The sequence below is a fragment of the Gigantopelta aegis genome, chromosome 8, assembly GCF_016097555.1.
Source record: "Gigantopelta aegis isolate Gae_Host chromosome 8, Gae_host_genome, whole genome shotgun sequence".
In the NCBI taxonomy this organism is placed as follows: domain Eukaryota; kingdom Metazoa; phylum Mollusca; class Gastropoda; order Neomphalida; family Peltospiridae; genus Gigantopelta; species Gigantopelta aegis.
The window spans coordinates 23,844,350-23,863,640 of NC_054706.1; the positions used below are offsets into that span (position 1 = coordinate 23,844,350).

Sequence of the window (19,291 nt, forward strand, 5' to 3'; positions counted from 1 at the left end):
TACACGTGCGTGGGGTGTCATTCTCGATTTTGACAATTTCCAGGAATGTCGATTAATCACTGTGGAACATTATTTCTGTCAATCTTTTTCATTCTGATGATCATACAGTTGTTATTGTTTTCTTTTTAGTCATTTTTATTGTTTGAATTTGCGCTTTACTGATAAAAAAACGTCAACTTTCAAATTTCACTTCTGACCCCAATCGTCCTTCAAGATCTTTGGTGGTCATAAAACCTACTGTAATACTGAACTACCGGTTGTAATGTTTTGGCCAATTAATTCACTATTATCATATAACCATTCCCCACAGCTAATAAACCTTAAAATTTTGCCAATTGTAAATTCTTATTAGAGTTCCCCTACTTTTTTGAAGAGAATATATATATATGTATATAATATATACATATATGTATGTATGTATATAATATATACATATATGTATGTATGTATGTATGTATGTATGTATGTATGTATGTATGTATGTATGTATGTATGTATATATGTATGTATGTATATATATTGCCCGTAACCACGACTGGTATATCGAAGGCCGTGGTATGTGCTATCCTGTCTGTGACATGGTGGATATAAAAGACCCCTTGCTTCTAATGGAAAAATGTAGCTGGTTTCCTTTCTAAGACTGACTATATGTCAGAATTACGAAATCGTTGACATCCAATAGCTGATGACTAATAAATTAATGTGCTCTAGTGGTATCGTTAAACAAACAAACTTTTACTTTATTTTAAGAATAGCATTGTTTATCGTTTAGGGGTGTGAATTAGCTCAGTGGGTAGAGCGCTCGCCTAAGGTGCATCAGATCGAACACCCTTGGCGGACCCTTTGGGTTTTTACCTTCCCAACCATTGCCTCGCAACTGATATATCAAAGGCTGTGGTATGTGCTGTCCTGACTGTGAGAAAATGCATATAAAAGATCCCTTACTGCTAATGGAAAAAAGAGGTAATGGGTTTTCTTTGAAGACTCAAAATTATCAGATGTTTGTTTTTACATCCAATAGCCAATGATTAATTAATAAATGTGCTCTAGTAGTGTCATTAAACAAAATGAACTTGTTATCTTTTGCCTATACACATTTGTCCAAGAGCAGGTATCAGTTCTATATTTTAGAGCTAAACAAATATTCTGAGAGTACTTCTAACGCAATACATATCCCCTACCGGGGGTGGGGGTGGTGTGTATGTGTGTGTGGATGGGTGTGTGTGTGTGGGGGGGGGGGGGGCTCATTGACCCCCATGATACCGAGCCCGTAAGCCTGGTAGGCGTCTGGTAAACGAACCCAGATCCTATCAGCCTGGAAGCCGATGGGTTTGGCACAACACCACCACAGTCTGTATGATGTAAACGATTCATGCTCTACCGGGGGGCGCCGCAACAGCAATAATTATTACAGTCGTAATTTAAGAAGTAAGCTCTTCGCGGTCTTATTAATAATATATGGAATATAATTTTAAATGCTCTAAAGTATTAATAACTTCCTCCTCCAAATGGAAAAAAAAGTGTCTTGAGCTCTTCCTTCCAATAAGGAAGGAAATGTTTTATTTAACGACGCACTCAACACATTTTTATTTACGGTTATATGGCGTCGGACATATGGTTAAGGACCACACAGATATTGAGAGAGGAAACCAGCTGTCGCACATTTTTATTTACGGTTATATGGCGTCGGACATATGGTTAAGGACCACATAGATATTAAGAGAGGAAACCAGCTGTCGCCACTTTATGGGCTACTCTTTTTGATTAGCAGCAAGGGATCTTTTATATACACCATCCCATAGACAGGATAGCACATACCACAGCCTTTGATGTACCAGTCGTGGTGCACTGGCTAGAACGAGAAACAGCCCAGTGGGTTCCTTCCAATAACTAACTAGTACTGGGTAATAAAATAAAAGAAGAGAGAAGAGAGGAATAATAATTGTTTAATGGCACCCCAGATTATTGTAGGGCGGGACGTAGCCCAGTAAATTAGCGTCCGCTTTATGCGCGGTCGGTCAAGGATCGATCCCCGTCGGTGGACCCATTGGGCTATTTCTCTTTCCAGCCAGTGCTCCACAACTGGTGTAACAAAGGCTGTGGTATGTACTATCCTGTCTGTGGAATGGTGCATATAAAAGATCCCTTGCTGCTAATCGAAAAGAGTAGCCCATGAAGTGGCGACAGCGGGTTTCCTCTCTCAATATATTTGTGGTCCTTAACCATATGTCTGATGCCATATAACCGTAAATAAAATGTGTTAAGTGCGTCGTTAAATAAACCATTTCCTTCCTTCCTTGCAGACTATTATAGGGCGGGATGTAGCCCAGTGGTATAGCTCTCACCGTCAGTGGGTTCACTGAGCTATTTCTGGGCCCAGCCAGTGCTCAACAACTGGCGTAACAAAAGCCGTGGTTTAGACAGACAGACAGACAGACAGACAGTTTATTCAGTAAAAGGCCTCTGGCCCAAAATACAATCACTTTACACAATTTAAGAGCATGCGTTACATGATTTAGTCACATAACAAAAGCCGTGGTTTATACTATCTTGTATGTGGAAAAGTGTGTTTGTTTTGTTTAACGACACCACTAGAGCACATTGATTAATTAATCATCGGCTATTGGATATCAAACATTTGGTAATTCTGACATTTAGTCATCAGAGGATACCCGCTAGATTTTTCATAATGCAGCAAGGGGTCTTTTATATATGCATTTTCTCACAGACAGGAAAGCACATACCATGACATTTGACCAGTTGTAGTGCACTAGTTGTAACGAGAGAAAAAATCCAATCAGGTGAACAGATCCCCCAGAATATGGCAGGAAGGGATGTAGTCCAGTGGTAATTTGTATACACCTTCCCATGATATCACATACCACAGTATTTGATAGCCAAGTCGTGCAGTAATAATTGTGGCTGAAATAAGCCAGATTATGATATGTCTACCGAAGACCATTGACCCTATATCTCATAGTACGTCCGATGAGTGGCCTGGAAATGGAATAAAATTACGTGTTCATGTTGCCGAGCGCTCGCGAACAATGTAACTTCTATCATATCGCATTCATCTAACGTTAGGCGCAAAAATCTGTCTAGCGAGTGATCGCTAGCCTTCGTGAACATGCCTGAGATCGCACGTCACAAACAACTCAAAATAACTGTGCTGCGGAATAAAAAAACTTGTTTTACCGAAAAGGTGAAATAACACTGATCTAGTATAATATGTTATTAACACAGTTTATTGTATCACACATGAAAGCGCAGAATGTATTCGTTAAGAGTCAAGTGATGTATCGGCACCCCATGCTTTTCATCCCATAAAAAAAAAAAAAATTGTTTTGTTTAACGACACCATTAAAGCACATTGATTTATTAATCATCGGCTATTGGATGTCAAACATATGGTCATTTTGACACAGTCACAGAGATCAAACCCGCTACATTTTTCAATAGTAGCAAGGGATCTTTTATATGCACCATCCCACAGACAGGATAGCACATACCACGGCCTTTGATATACCAGTCGTGGTGCACTGACTAGAGCGAGAAATATTCACCCCATAAAAAATGCACTAAGGAACACATTTCATTGTAATACATTGTACAATACCTAAAATAGTTCCAATAGCAATCTTAAAAAAAAAAAAAAATACGTTATACGAGTACATAAGCTGAAAGTGGTTCCAATAGCAATCTCCATCAATCAATCAACCATTTGACTCGTGCTTACATCCACTGAAGGTTCAATCACGACTGTCTTGGGCACATTATCCGAGACTCCCCGGTGGATGTTTCCAAGACTGGTAGGGTAATAAGGCTATTGAATACATCATATCTAAATTTACAATTAGAATTTAAAAAAAAGAAAAAGTTTGCGCCAGGCCTAAATATGAAATGAATTAGTCGCAAATAGAGCAGGCAGACAAAACCAAACAATATATATATATATATATGGACCTCATTCCAGTCCTCCAAAATAGCCTTTTCAGCAGCAGTTTTGTAGAAAGGGCAATCTTCATAGTCGTAGAACTACGGTGTACAAGTACCTAGGCTGAAATAGTTCCAATAGCAATATTCATGGTCGTAGAAATACGTTGTGCGATATATACGCTGAAATATAATAATAATAGTTCCAATGACATGGTCATACCAGCTCAGTGACACGGACATCTAGCCACCACTGCATTAAACTGTTTGCATGTTGACATGACCTGACATTGGATTTTGCCATGGTTTAAAGGCATGATCACCTCAAGGCAGAGATGTCCAGATTAATTATGTAACTTCTAGTGTGATCGGTCTAGGATCGATCCCCGTCAGTGGGCCCATTGAGCTATTTCTCGTTCCGGCCAGTGCACCACGACTGGTATATCAAAGGCCGTGGTATGTACTACCCTGTCTGTGGGATGGTGCATATAAAAGATCCCTTGCTGCTAATCGAAAAAGAGTAGCCCATGAAGTGGCGACAGCGGGTTTCCTCTCTCAATATCGGTGTGATCCTTACCCATATGTCTGACGCCATACAACCGTAAATAAAATGTGTTGAGTGCGTCGTTAAATAAAACATTTCTTTCTTTCTTTCTTCTAGTGTGATGTTCCAATGATTAATTAAAATCGAAAATCGATCGGTTAGACTTTGCCGAGATCACTAGCGATGATAAAAGTTAAAAATCGATTGTCGCTGAAAATGTTAACTGTAATTGCAGGGCCGTAGCTACCGGGTGGGGGGGGGGGGGGGGGGCAAGGGGGGGGGGCTTGCCCTCCCCAGAAAAAATCCGGAACCCCCCCCCCCCAACAAAAACACAACCCCCAAAAATCCTAGCTACGGCCCTGAATTGTTCCTACAATTTAGGCGACGGGATGCGTGTGAATGTGCTAGGGTTTGGACTTGTTGTCATGGGTACATACAAACAACCACCAAACAATGAATACACATGTAGGTATTAAAGGTAAAATTAGTCAAATGTGAAGTATATCCCCGTGAACACGCAATATTATAACAGATTATTCAATCGAAAGATGATCGGTTGGTGTAAACTAGGGCCTCCACGAGTCCAAAATACTGGACTCGAGTACTTGATGGTCAAACTCGACCCGGACCAGAGTACCCGACACTTACACTAGATAACAAGAGACTAAGGAATAAAGTAAAATAGTATTATTCATCCTAATTCCAGCGCTGAACATGGATGCCTAATCATGCCATCGTATTGCATTCACAAACCAGTGGATATGTTCAGTGTTGTGACGGACGGCCAAATTAAAAGAGAAACTAGCGCATGATCATATAATTATTGTGTAACTTATATTGTTGATTATCTACTGCTGAAATTATTGGCCTACATTGTCCATTGTATTATAGTTGATCATTGTATTTCACCTTGTACGGGTACTCGAGTCCTGTGAACGAACTCGAGTCTTGCTAGACTCGGCCCGAACCCGAGTACTCGTGGAGACCCTAGTGCAAACCGATTACAACTAGTAATCGAAGATGAAATTCCAACCGATTCCCAATTCTAGTAAATTTCTCTTCCTCTTCAACGCCCGCCATCGATAAGCCGTCCTGTCCTGCAAACGATTTAAGCAGTTAGTATTAAAACCCTAGTTTTTAAACACTAAGGCATATTTTTTACTATTAGAGCCGTTTTTGATAACTGAAATCCTACTTTTACTTAGATTTTATTGTTTAGATTATCCATTTCCATACATTCAAAGTGTTTTTGGTTATCCTGGTATTTTTAATATCATAAAATGCATTTCTCATATTTTAAAAAACGCACGTGCGTCGGAGAGGTAACAGTTATGGAGTCGAGTTTTAGTCTGTTTTTAGAGGGTATTTCACCATTTCAAAGTCACAGACTCATGTTTCACTCTTCTGTAATTTTATTCAAACGTGTTACAGGTTTGTAGATTAACTAAACTAATTTTCATGGGCTGAAACTAGGGTCTGTCCCTTTTAAAACATTTTTAATGAAATTAGTTTTCTTATTTATAGCTGCGTAGCCACAATTCAGCATATTGCAAAATAACAACTTTATGGATGAAATATTTTGTGTGACAAATTTACAATTAAATGCACACGACCAATATTTTGTTGATCCATTTGGAAAGTCAAGTGTCGTGTGGTCCTGTCTTTTAATCTAATATTAGTCTCAGACTGCCACGACGAAGTTGGCCAACTGGTCGGTTGCGTTGTAATTTCACCCACTCCCGACTTACGACAGGTGCGCTCAGATTAACAACTAATCGGTCGTAGGAGTTGTATGAGACGAGAATCGAGTTGTAAGAGCGCCCAGTCTACCAACTGGACAGTCGTAGTAGAAGTCGAGAGATCGGCGATTGGCCAACTCACTCGTGATAGTTGGCAGTCTAATTCTAGTATTACGCGCAATATATTTGACAATCGGATTTCAGTCAAATCATAGGTTTCCGTTGTTTATCCCAACTCCATGGAACAGGTTTTGTTTTCAGTGCAATTTAGACTTGCACTCCCAACGTAAACATGAAATATATCTCTTTTACAATAATCAATATATTTCATTTCCCAATCAAGATTCTGGATGTGGATAATGTTGACAAAACATCAATAAAACAATAGGCTACATCTGATATGAAGAAAACCCCCAATAGTAAATTTAAAAAACAAAAACCGCAGCAAAACCCCCAGCAAAACAATAATATTTGTTTCTTTTTTAAAAAGAATGAATGAATGAAAGAAAGAAAGAAAGAAATGTTTTAATTAACGACGCACTCAACACATTTTATTTACGGTTATATGGTGTCAGACATATGGTTAAGGACCACACAGATTTTGAGAGGAAACCCGCTGTCGCCACTACATAGGCTACTCTTTCCGATTAGCAGCAAGGGATCTTTTATTTGCGCTTCCCATAGGCAGGATAGCACAAACCATGGCCTTTGTTGAACCAGTTATGGATCACTGGTCGGTGCAAGTGGTTTACACCTACCCACTGAGCCTTGCGGAGCACTCACTCAGGGTTTGAAGTCGGTATCTGGATTAAAAATACCATGCCTCGACTGGGATCCGAACCCAGTACCTACCAGCATGTAGACCGAGGGCCTAACCACGACGCCGGTCGGCTATTGGGTGTCAAACTATGGTAATGCAAACAAATAAGGTGATGATCAACATCAATATAAAAATTATAGATTTAAACAAAAACAGTGTAAAGAACTGTGCAAAAAAACACAAACACCACAGATATCACAGATAGATACTGACGTTTACTCAAAATTTCAACCCCTGCACCACGGTGAGGTTTTTTAAAAAGAAAGAAAGAAAGAAAGAAAGAAAGAAGAAAACAAATACATTTCAACATTAAAATGTAAAATTGGGATGATTTTAATTCAGTACGATTATTAAAAATATCAAGAAACAACAATTTTGGACAGATTATCTACATTTCCCAATACCAATCACAAAATTTTGTTTATGCTTTAACCCTCCCCAATCCCCCCCCCCCACCAACAAAACAGAAATCAAAAGACACCCCCCCCCCAAAAAAAAACAAAAAACCCAAACCAACAACAACAACAAAAAACCCAACCCAAAACAGCAGGATCTAGCTGTCAGTAGAACGCTTGCCTGAGGTGGTTGCGAACCACCTGGATTCCCAAGCAGTGCCCCACGACTGGTATATCAAAGTATGTGCGGTCCTGTCTATGCGGGAAATGTATATAAAAGATCACTTGCTGCTATTGGAAAAATGTAGCGGGTTTCACATCCAGAAGCCGATGATTAGTAAATTGTAGGTGATGATTAATAAATCAATGTGACCTAGTGGGTTCGTTATACAACAAAACAATCCTTTAACTTTAACAAAAAAGGAAGAAACAAAAAACAAAACAAAACAAACCCCAACACCCTCCACCCCCACCCCAGCAAACAGACACAATTAATAAAACAGCAAGTCGTGGGTAATTTATGGATCAGTCACACCAAGTGAATTCGTGGAGTCTTCGATATTTAATAGTTGAATTTTCTTTCATTATGTAGTTCACCCATTCGGTGCACCTCGGCCTAGTACGATTTCTAAGGTGGCTTAATTAGGAAGGTGCGCTGTAAAGTCTTTTATTTATTATTTTATTTGTTTACCAGAAGTCGGAGTTACACACACACACACACACACACACACACACACACACACACACACTAGTCCAAACACAGGACCGTAGCTAGGATTGTTTGTGGGGGGGGGGGGGGGGGGGGGGGCAACAGAGTAGTTAATAGTCTAAAACTCCTTAAACGGTTAAGAAGAGAATTTTCTTTAAGTTCTATAATTTTTTCAGGATTGTTTTCTGCACTCCTCTCCCCGCCCGCTAGCTACGGCCCTGCAACAGTTAATACTCATTTGAAGTTTGTTTTATACTCGGCGGTAGCTAGCATGGTTTTATTTTCAGAAACCAACAGATACGGACGTTACAATATTTTTTGAAGATTAAAACATACATTACTGTCTAGGTACAGTTATAATTAGTTTCGGTAAATCCATAAATGTGACTAGATCTACTGAGACTCCAATATACCACCGACTGCCATACTTCCGAGGAATGATTCGCGGGATATGCCGAGTGGTTCCGAATCTGTAATCAGCTTGACGTATTTCACACGAAATATATTACAAGCAGATATTCAAATAGCGAAGTTGAATATACATTTTATATGAAATCTCAAAATATGATAGTATGATAGACCCGGCGCAGATGAGCGTTTTTTAACGCATGCGTCTGCGTTAAAAAAAACGCACGCAGACTCAACGCAGACGGATGCGTCTCGTGTGCGCCTACCTGCGATGCGTTCCTGCGATCCACTGACGATCCACTGACGATTTCTTTTATTAATTAATTTATTTATATTTTACTCTAGGAAAAATAACAAAAATTAAATGTAATTTATTAATACATTTTAAAACATAATAAACTTTATTTAAAATATTATGTACAATATACTATTACGATATAAATCTTTCTTATTTCACAATTGTTTGTTTTAATTATTATTATTAGGCATAGTACAATGAATGCAATAATTTATATTTTTTAATTTCATCTATTTAGAAATGTCATTAATTACACATGCCTAGTCTTTGTTTCAAAGATGAGCAGTCATTAATTACACATGCCTAGTCTTTGTTTCAAAGATGAGCAGTTGGAAATTATTTGTGTTGAAACATTTACATGTTAGTCATTTTTAATGGTCGGGTCTGTTTTCACAGTTCTATTCATCACTGAAACCAATAATTGTTAATTTCGTTATATACAGATATATAGACAGATGAATGGTCAATATAAAAATGTGAACGCAACGCAGACGCAAGTAGGCGCACACGTGCGTATTTAGACGGATGCGGCAGGAGACGGATGCGTTTGTGCGTCTAAAATCAAACATGTTTGATATTTGAAAAATCGACGCAGAGCTAAAAAACGCAACGCAGAGGGGGTCGCACACGATGCGTTTTTACTGCGTTCGTACGGATGCGTTTTTTAACGCAAGACGCATGCGTTAAAAAACGCTCGTCTGCGCCGGGTATTACATCGATTATATAAATTTCTGAAATCTTTTACATCGATCATACCAATTTCCTTTTGTTATGTAAGAATACACATATAAAAAGAATATAGAATATTATAAATTTTCCCCTCTGTGAGAATCCGTGCACACGCGGCACGTGCTTCACAAACAGCTTGATCTCATTATGGAATGAAACAAATGACCTTGACCGTGACCTTGAAAACACTTCCCGGAAAACACCAATCCTTGCATCATGGGTTACCAAATCTTTCAAAATGCACGGTCGTTGAGTTTAATATTTGGCAAAACAAAATGCTTTGATTTGTTTTTCGTCTTTGAAGTTTTAGCCAAGTATGAGCCATTGTTCTTGTTTCTGCGGGACTCGGCCGCTTTAGATAGATTCGGAGTTTTCCTCTTTTTGCTTCCACTTCTCTGTCTTCCCATTATGATCGCCAGAGTAGACACGTTGCTCTTGTGTTTTGGCTTGTGTTTTGCAGCAGGTGGGGTTGGAACATGTGGAGGCGGAACTGTCACCGACTGTCTGTACGAGGACGATGATTGGTCGGACAGGATGGTGAGAAAGTTACTAACGTTGCCAGTATGGTACTGAGATGATTTTGATTCGTCGAATTTACTGCTGTGGAACCTGGCCACTAGCTTTCCTTTATCTGACGTCATAGCTAGTAGATTCAAGGCCGCTTTGTTGGAAAATCTCGTCTTGATGCTCTGAGCATCAATATCGTCATCAAAGTACGTGTCCATGGGAAGATAACTCCGTTTCTCCAAAACGGGTGGCTTGGAGTTGTTCATCCTGTCTGGAGGAAACGTACACACACTCTGAACGAGCCTTCGAGAGTCCTTAGCTTTGGTTGCTGCTCGACTAGAAGACCAGTCTATACCGTCAGATCGTTGACTTTTCCTCTCTGTGCTAGGCCCAACATCTGATGCCGCGTATGACTTTAAGGAGGGAGCATCGTCGTCCTGGAAAGACGTCATGGACGGCACAGATGGCATCCTCACCTCCTTCAGTGCCTTGGCTCTGTTTAGCCTCCCACATATTCTCGCTCTGTCGAGTTCCTTCTTCGTTGTGTGATAATCGTCCCACTGCCGTTCAAATCTACCAATCTGCGACCACTCTCTGGGACTTTTGAAGCTGACATTGTCTGCGTGGCCGATGGAAGCATTCCCTTCGTTCCTCAGTAAGTCTGCGATCTCTACGTATCCCAATCTCCTCGCATGGACATAGGGAGTCATGCCTTGGCCGTCCTGTATGTCCACCGATATGTTGTATTTGTTGAATATGGTGATCAGACTCCGCACGACAGTTTCCTTGTTTGAGTGGATGGCGTAATGAAAAGCGGTCAACCCATGGCGGTCAAGGTCGGTCAGATGGATGTCTCCTCCGAAGTCCGTCAGGAGGGTGACGACCTGCTCCGAGCAGCCAAGCAGACACGCCCACGACAACACGTCTCTGTTGTTTGGAACGTCGCGCGCTAGCGGGTTCGCGCCATTCTGTAGAAGCAGACGAAACATTTTGCGTCTCTTGCTGTCTTTGTCGATGTGCAGCGACGCCACCAGGGGGTTGTAACCGTGGTCGTTGCGGGCGTTCACGTTTATGCCTTGGTCTATGAGGAATTTCGTCTTCTGGAGGCGTCCCTTCAGCACGGAATAAAACAAAGCGTTGGACAGCTTCACATTCCGGGTCTCTTGCATAAGATCCAGATTCTTCAAGTGGACGGGAAAGTCGTTCTTAACCGGGTTCGACAAACCGGTGGCGGCGGGAGGCCACGCTAATTTGGAACTGAGGTATTCGCTTGGCATCGTGCCCTCTTCGCTGAAAACAAATAACAGGAGAAACAAAGTAGTGTTTTTTTGGTTTCTTACAAACCTGTTAGTGAGAACAGCATTCTTATTTTTGATAACACACACACATACACACACACACACACACATACACACACACATACACACACACACACACAAACACACATACTTGTACATACACACACACACACACTTGTACACACACACATACACACACACACACATAACACTATATATATATATATATATATATATATATATATATATATATATATATATATAGTGTTAACACACATACGTGCGATAACATTTTAAAGACATACAACTGGCTGCTCGTAGGTGATGACCAGGTCACCAATGCCATACCATCCAATGAAAAATAAAAAGCACGGTCTAATCGATCTCTCTGTGACGTACAAGTTAACCTGAAATTGACTTGTCTGTGACGCACAAGTTAACTATAAGCGCTAGGGCCGTACATAGGTTTTAGTTGGAAAAGGCGTTTAAATTTATTTAAAAACTGTTTTCTGAAGATATGTTTGAAATAGAATGCCACATTCGTGTCCGTTAGATACCATTTATCTTACAACTGGTTGTTTAAAAACCTATCCAAATCGCTTTCGCTCGTTAAACGGTATTTAACGACCGCTCATGTAGTATTCTCTATAACTATACTGCTCGTTAAATGTACGTCTGTTTTGATATTCTCCGTTGTATAAAATATTGACGTCTGCTTTAACTATACTGTCCGTTGAATGAAATATTGACGTCTGCTTTAACTATACTGTCCGTTGAAAGAAACACCGACATCTGTCATGAGAAACTATAATTAGATATCTTCAGGAAGATTACGACCACTCACAAACCGTTAACACTCGAATACAGACACAAATACGTTCTTGATGCTAATCAGCAATAAAAGGTAAAAACTCACATGCAGACATGCAAACTAGCTGAAAAGAACTAGATAAAACAAGTTTCTTCTAAAGGCCACGCACATAAGAAGGTTTCGATGAAAACATATCTGAATGCCTCCTTGGCACATCAATATCATCCAGCAAGGACAACACCTCCTGCCAAATAATGTTGGCACATTTTTCACACGAATTGCTTCCAAGCCTTTGAATGAGTCTCGAGTGACTTACACGTCGAGCGAAGAAATCTCACCGACCGCCTGTTCAGCCGAGTTATGAAACACCGAGGTTTTGTAATAGGTATGTGCATAACCCGTGAAACACAGCAAACATCGATGTCATAACTGCCAGCAAAACCTTTCACTGTTGTTTGTTCCACCCCAATGAATGTCTCTCGTATCGGAAAGCCAATTACTCTCGAGTTTGTAAATCGCTTTCAACTCAGCTTTAGATGTTTAGCACAGAACCCCTATCCGTCGATCTCAGCAATTTAAAACACACAGTGATCAGCACTGTATGTTAGTTTTAATATACAATTTGAGGAATACTTGTTATTTTCGCATAATTCCAGATCTATACTTCCACATACGTCTAATGGAAGTATAAGTTTTATTGGAGAAGTTAGAGAAGAAACCTTTCGCTGCTACTTAAGTTACTAAATTTTCCAAGCAAAATATCTTAATATATATATATATACACTTAACATCGCTAGTGAAGGAAGAAGGGACACATTTCATTGACGCACTCAACGTTATATATATGTATGTATGTATGTATGTATGTATGTATGACTTCGAACATATTTTAGTGTATCCACTATACGTCACCAATCTGAGAGTAATTCACAACTGCCAAAATTAGATTTCGATTAAGATACTTTTTGAATCATGATATCAATTTTGTCGTTGAGAGTTACGTAACATTTTACAATATATATTATCGATATTCTATAGTCCACAGGGAACGCCAATTATTTCTTACTATGGTATTTACTACAAGTTATTTATTTCTGGGCTGATTGTTTTCTAAATTGTACACACAAATGGTGATTTTTGGTATTTCCAAAACACTTTTAACCTGTTGCATCCACTCCCCGGGCTACTCTTTTCAATTAGTAGCCAGGAAACCTTTATATGCATCATCCCATAGACGGGATAGTACACACCACTGACTTTGTTACACCGTGAGGGAGGGACGCAGCCCAGTGGTAAAGCGTTCGCTTGATGCGCGGTCGGTTTGGGGTCGATCCCTGTCGGTGGGCCCATTGGGCTATTTTCAGCCAGTGCACCACGACTGGTATATCAAAGGCCGTGGTATGCGCTATTCTGTCTGTGGGATGATGCATATAAAAGATCTCTTGCTGCTAATCGAAAAGAGTAGCCCATCAAGTGACGACAGCGGGGTTCCTCTCTCAATATGTGTGTGGTCCTTAACCATATGTCTGACGCCATATAACCGTAAGTAAAATGTGTTGAGTGCGTCGTTATATAAAACATTTCCTTCCTTCCTTCCCACAGACGGGATAGTACATACCACGGTCTTTGTTACACCGTGGGTCACTGGACTAAGAAATATATATACACACCGTTAGTAAAAATTGCCAATCATTTAATTACTCGCCATTCACACAACTGTTATATTTAGATAATAACAAAATCGCACAAATTCAAGATACTTCAAAAGCCTTCAATTTTTAAGACATCCACCTTATGTATAACAAACTAAAAACTAATTTTGTCAATACCCACCTTAAAAAACAGTTATAAATTGACAATAACCAGTTCCGCAGTAGCGAACAAACCGTTAGTTTCTAAGACAGTGATTCACCATGTCTGTTACGTGGAATTTCCATTATCCATCTTGACAAACAGTTACATAATATCGTCAATAACGAATTCCACAGGTCTTGAAAAGCAGACAACACCGATTTCACCTTGTCGGTAACATAGACTCACCAAATGTCATTCACATAACAGTTATTCACTTCACAGTTATACATATTTATAGTATATTGACAATAACAAATCCCACAGGTTACGAAATATTGTTGATTTCTTATACACTCGATATCACCCTGCTCGTTTCGCGAAATCTACAAATGTATTTTTTTTCATTATTCACAACAGAAAACAAGAAAACTCACACATGTGCACTACGATTAGTCGCTAGACGTCACAAACACACGACTCATTCAAGTAGTTACCTGGCGAGAGAGAGAAAGAGAGAGAGAGAGCCCGTCTTGAAACAGGTGTCGTCAAAACTGTTTTGTAGATAAGCCCGTCTCAGTTCAATAAAAGCGCTTTCAGGTAAATAAATCTCTCACTATAAAAGGACTATTCGCTGTTTTTAATACACTCTTTCTAGCGTGCTACATTAGCCACCGTGATCAAATTATATCCTGAGGGAGAGAATACACAGGGACTTAGGCAACAAAACAAAACCAACTTCTTGATTGGGTGAGCCTATTACACAGATTAGTTTCTCCAAACCTTTTTTTTTAAAGTTTCCTTTCGTGTTGAGCCGGTAATGACGAAGTGGGTGAAAAACAAATAGCCATTTTGGTGGAGGAGGCGTCTGGAATTTATCTCAGGCGCGGATACAAGGGGAGGGTACTAAGGGTGACACCACTAGAGTATATTGATTTATTAATCATCGGCTATTGGATGTCAGCCATTTTAGAGAAAAAACCCGCTACATTTTTCCATTAGTAGCATGGGATCTTTTATATGTACCATCTCACAGACAGGATAGCACATATCACGGGCTTTGATATACTAGTCGCGGTGCATTGGCTGGAATGGGAAATAGCCCAATGGGACCACCGACGGGGATCGATCCCAAACCGACCGCGCATCAGTCGACCGTTTTACCTCAAGGCTACGTCCATTGGGCTATTTCTCGTTCCAGCCAGTGCACCACGACTGGTATATCAAAGGCCGTGGTGCGTACTTCCCTGTCTGTGGGATGATCCTATAAAAGATCCCTTGCTGCTAATCGGAAAGAGTAGTCCATGAAGTGGCGACAGCGGGTTTCCTCCCTCAATATCTGTGTGGTCCTTAACCATATGTCCGACGCGATATAACCGTAAATAAAATGTGTTGAGTGCGTCGTTAAATAAAACATGTCTTTCTTTCATCGGTTGCTATACAGTCGGCTATTCTCGTACGAGGTACTCACATCGTGTGATGTCGCCTTAAGCTCGGGTCGTGAATAACTGAAAGGGGAGGGACGGAATGTTTGAGGAGACATCAGCACATGTTGACAGGAAAAGAAAGAAGTGCTTGTATGTTGACAACATTGTAGTCCGGGAGTGTTGTAGTCCGACTCCAGTGACAATCGTAATGTATTCCAGGGTCACGCCAATAACGAAAGCGTGCACCTTTCAACAAGCTCGCGGTTGTCAAGCATTGCGTCTATAGAACATTGTTGTTCTATCACTGAAGGACATAATATTAACTTTTAATTTGATCGAGTTGTAACTCTTAGGAATTTTCCCGCCCCAATCAGTGCCCCAAGACTGGTATATCAAAGACCATGGTATGTGCTGTCCTGTCTGTGGGAAAGTGTATATAAAAGATCCCTTGCAGCTAATGAAGAAATGTAGCAGGTTTTCTCTGAAGATGAGAGAAACATTACCAAATGTTTGTCATTTAATAGCCGATCGTTAATAAATCAATGTGCTCAAGTTGTGTCGTTGAACAAAACTTTTAACTTTAACTCTTAGGAATTTTCAGGAACGACAGTTCTGTTAACATACTTTCCAATGGCCATGTTTATATATTAGGACATGACCCACCCCACCTTTTATCCATCTCACTATTAAAATAATTTAAAGAAAAAAAGAAAGAAAAACCCTCGGAAAACAACAATTAATCATTTTAATACCCTGTCTGAGTGCATTATAAATGATGACCAGTGTCATATGTTGGTGGTCGGCAGATATTATAATTGACTGAATTCCGTCTCGCTTTTTAAAGGCAGAGTACTCGGGCTAAGTTTTATTTAATACATACTTTTATGGCTCTATTGACGTCGGACGTATGATTTAGGACCATACAGCTGATGGGGAAACCCGTTTCCGCCACTCTCCTGGCTAATCTTTTCGACCAAAAGATCTTTTATGTGCCCCATTCCACAGACAGGATAGTACATACCACGGTCTTTGTTATACCAGTTGTGGAACCAACGGGCGCGGATCCATCTCAGATCACCATACCACTGGACTACACCCTGCAACCGCCCCACTTCCATGCTGGATCAAAACGTTTGTTTGTTTTGTTTAACGACACCACAAGAGCACGTTGATTTATTAATCGTCGGCTATTAGATGTCAAACATTTCGTAATTTTGACATAGAGGAAACCCGCTACATATTTCCATTAGTAGCAAGGGATATTTTATACGCACCATGCTACAGACAGGATAGCACATACCACGGCTTTTGATATACCAGTCGTGGTGCACTGGCTGAAACATGAAATGAGCCCACCGACAAGAATCGATCCCAAACCGATCGCTGGGCTACGTCCCGTCCCATGTTGGATCAAGTCAATTGGCAATAATCACCGATAGTAAAGGTACACGAGTTTAGATATGTAATATTTATATGATATATTGTATTAGATGTAAAAGTATTACGTGTATAATATACCGATCTGAACAATGAAGTCCAGAGTTACGTAACACCTTATTGGTCGACTGTTGGCGGGTCAAACACCGATGTCTCGAGAGAGAAACGGCGACGTGATCGATTCGCGCGGTTGCTTATTCGATGTTTAAACAAAAGCGCTTATCTCGAACAACTAGTTCCAAAACTACTGAAGTTAATTCAGCATAGAGGAATTAATGGCCTATCGGAAAGGGACATCTAGCTAAGTACCACGATTTACTGAATGCAGGGATTACCGGTGGCGCGGTGCTCATGTCACCCGGATAATATTAAGGCGGGTAGATTATTTACCAGTACCGGTTCCAACACAAATGACTGTGCATTATATTTCACTTTAATAAGTTAAATAGCGGAAAAATATATGTAATGCAGAATATTAAAATTTGCACAAGATCAACTAATTATATTCTGTGTAGATGATGGAATTTTTATTTTGATACACGTCTTACTGTTGTCGTGAGATCGAATCACGTCAATGGACACATTCTCTGATTATGCTTTTCCACCGTCCCAATCAGTGCACCACGACTGCTATATCAAATAGAGTGGTATGTGCTGTCTTGTAGGGTCTCCACGAGTACTCGGACACGGGCCGAGTCCAGCAAGACTCGAGTCCGTTCACAGGACTCAGTACCCGTGCAAAGAAGAGCACTCTCATTTAATTCTATTTTTAGGTAATTTTGCCATAATAGTATATGCTTGTCGCCGGTTACATTATACGACTATGAGACATAGATGGAAAACAAAAGTCGAACGTATGGAATACAATACAATGACATGATATGGCATCGATGTTCAGCGCTGGAATTAAGATGCATAATGCTATTTACATGTACTTTATTCTGTAGTCTCGTTATCATCTAGTCGGGTACTCGGGTCCGGGTCGAGTTTGACCCTCGAGTACTCGAGTCCCATATTTTTGACTCGTGGAGGCCCTATCGTCTTGTCCGTGGGAAAATGCATATAAAAGATCCCTTGCTATTAATAGGAATATATAGCGGGTTTCCTCTCTAAGACTATATGCCAAAATTACCAAATGTTTTATATTCAATAGCCGACGATTAATAAATCAGTGTGCTCTGATGGTGTGGTTATACAAAGCAAACTAACTTTAATAACATATTGTGGCACAGCGGTATAGGATCATCTCGGACTAACCAAACTAGAAGGCCATTAAACTAAAAAGAACACGTGACGGCTCTGGCAGGCAATGGATTAATCCAATTTTTTCACCTGTTAGCGCGATTCCCCTTCACAGAGCAAATAAAACCTGGTTCCCATACAGTCTGTAACAGGTCGCCGACTTTCACAGACTGACGCAAGTCAGATACATTTTTATGGAGTCAGTCACAGACCGTCTTCGTCGATCCGCGGGGCGGAGCGTAGCCAGTGGTAAAGCGCTCGCTTGATTCGCGGTCGGTCTAGGATCGATCCCCGTCTATTTCTCGTTTCAGCCAGTGCACCACGACTAGTTTATCAAAGGCCGTGGTATGTATTATCCTGTCTGCGGGATGTTGCATATAAAAGATCCCTTGCTCCTAAAGGAAAAATGTAGCAGGTTTCTTCACCAAGACTATAATATGTCAAAAATTATCGAATGTTTCACATTCAAAGACCGATGCTTAATAAATAAATGTATTCTAGTGGTGTTGTTAAACAAAAACAAACCAACAAACATCCACCAGATTAGGCCCCGTGCCTATTTTAAAACCTTTGGTCTAGACTAAAGACGTCGGTTTTGGCAGTGTCGTGGTTAAGTCATCGGACATAAGACTGGTAGGTACTTGGTTCGCAGCCCGGTACCGGCTCCCACCCAGAGCGAGATTTACCTGAGGTGTGTGCCAAGGACAGCGTGCTTGAACATTAATTGGATATAAGCACGAAAATAAATTTAAATGAAATGAAATGACTAATGACTACAGCTACACCTGTAGCTATGTTGTAGTAGCGTGTTTCGTGTCTAATACGACCCTCAATTTTCTGAGGTCCCTAATATCAAGAGCTTGCGATTTTCTCGAGCAATAAACATTTTGCTGGAGCGTCGTTAACCATTCCTTTCCTTTTTTTAAACACGCGCATGGGCGGGACGTAAACCAAATGGTAAAGCGCACACCTGGGCCCGGTAACATAAAGCACTCGTAACACTTACGTCAGACGTACACCATGCATAATGTGGCGTACGCCTGACGTAAGTGTTACGAATGCTTGATGCGCAAAAGCGTCTAGGATCGATCTTCGTAGGTGGGCTCACTGGGCCATTTCTTGTTGCAGCCAGTTCTCCACAACTGGTGGTACAAAGGTCGTGGTATGTACTATTCGTGGAACGGGACTCAGATTGTTTCTGTT

General features: G+C 40.4%; 2 protein-coding genes across 2 annotated transcripts in view; one reads left to right on the forward strand and one right to left on the reverse strand.

Annotated features, from left to right (window-relative positions):
• The window catches only part of LOC121379552 (protein PXR1-like), a gene marked incomplete at its 5' end in the record, with an annotated part of 21,819 nt that extends 13,437 nt beyond the window's left edge, over positions 1–8,382 (forward strand). The window contains one exon of the mRNA XM_041508197.1: positions 8,317–8,382. Within this exon, the coding sequence (XP_041364131.1) occupies positions 8,317–8,382 (66 nt within the window). The remainder of the gene's footprint in view (positions 1–8,316) is intronic.
• Positions 8,383–9,314: 932 nt separating this feature from the next.
• On the reverse strand, positions 9,315–12,521 carry LOC121379449. Its single transcript, XM_041508092.1, has 2 exons — positions 12,297–12,521; positions 9,315–11,372 (listed from the first exon to the last, which is right to left on the reverse strand). Exon 2 carries the CDS (start codon positions 11,357–11,359, stop codon positions 9,809–9,811), a length of 1,551 nt encoding a protein of 516 aa, XP_041364026.1. The 5' UTR covers positions 11,360–11,372; positions 12,297–12,521; the 3' UTR covers positions 9,315–9,808.
• Positions 12,522–19,291: the final 6,770 nt, after the last annotated feature.

What these genes read in the sequence shown, in the direction of transcription:
- LOC121379449 (XM_041508092.1), bottom strand. Translation starts at nt 11,359, where the DNA reads ATGCCAAGCGAATACCTCAGTTCCAAATTAGCGTGGCCTCCCGCCGCC.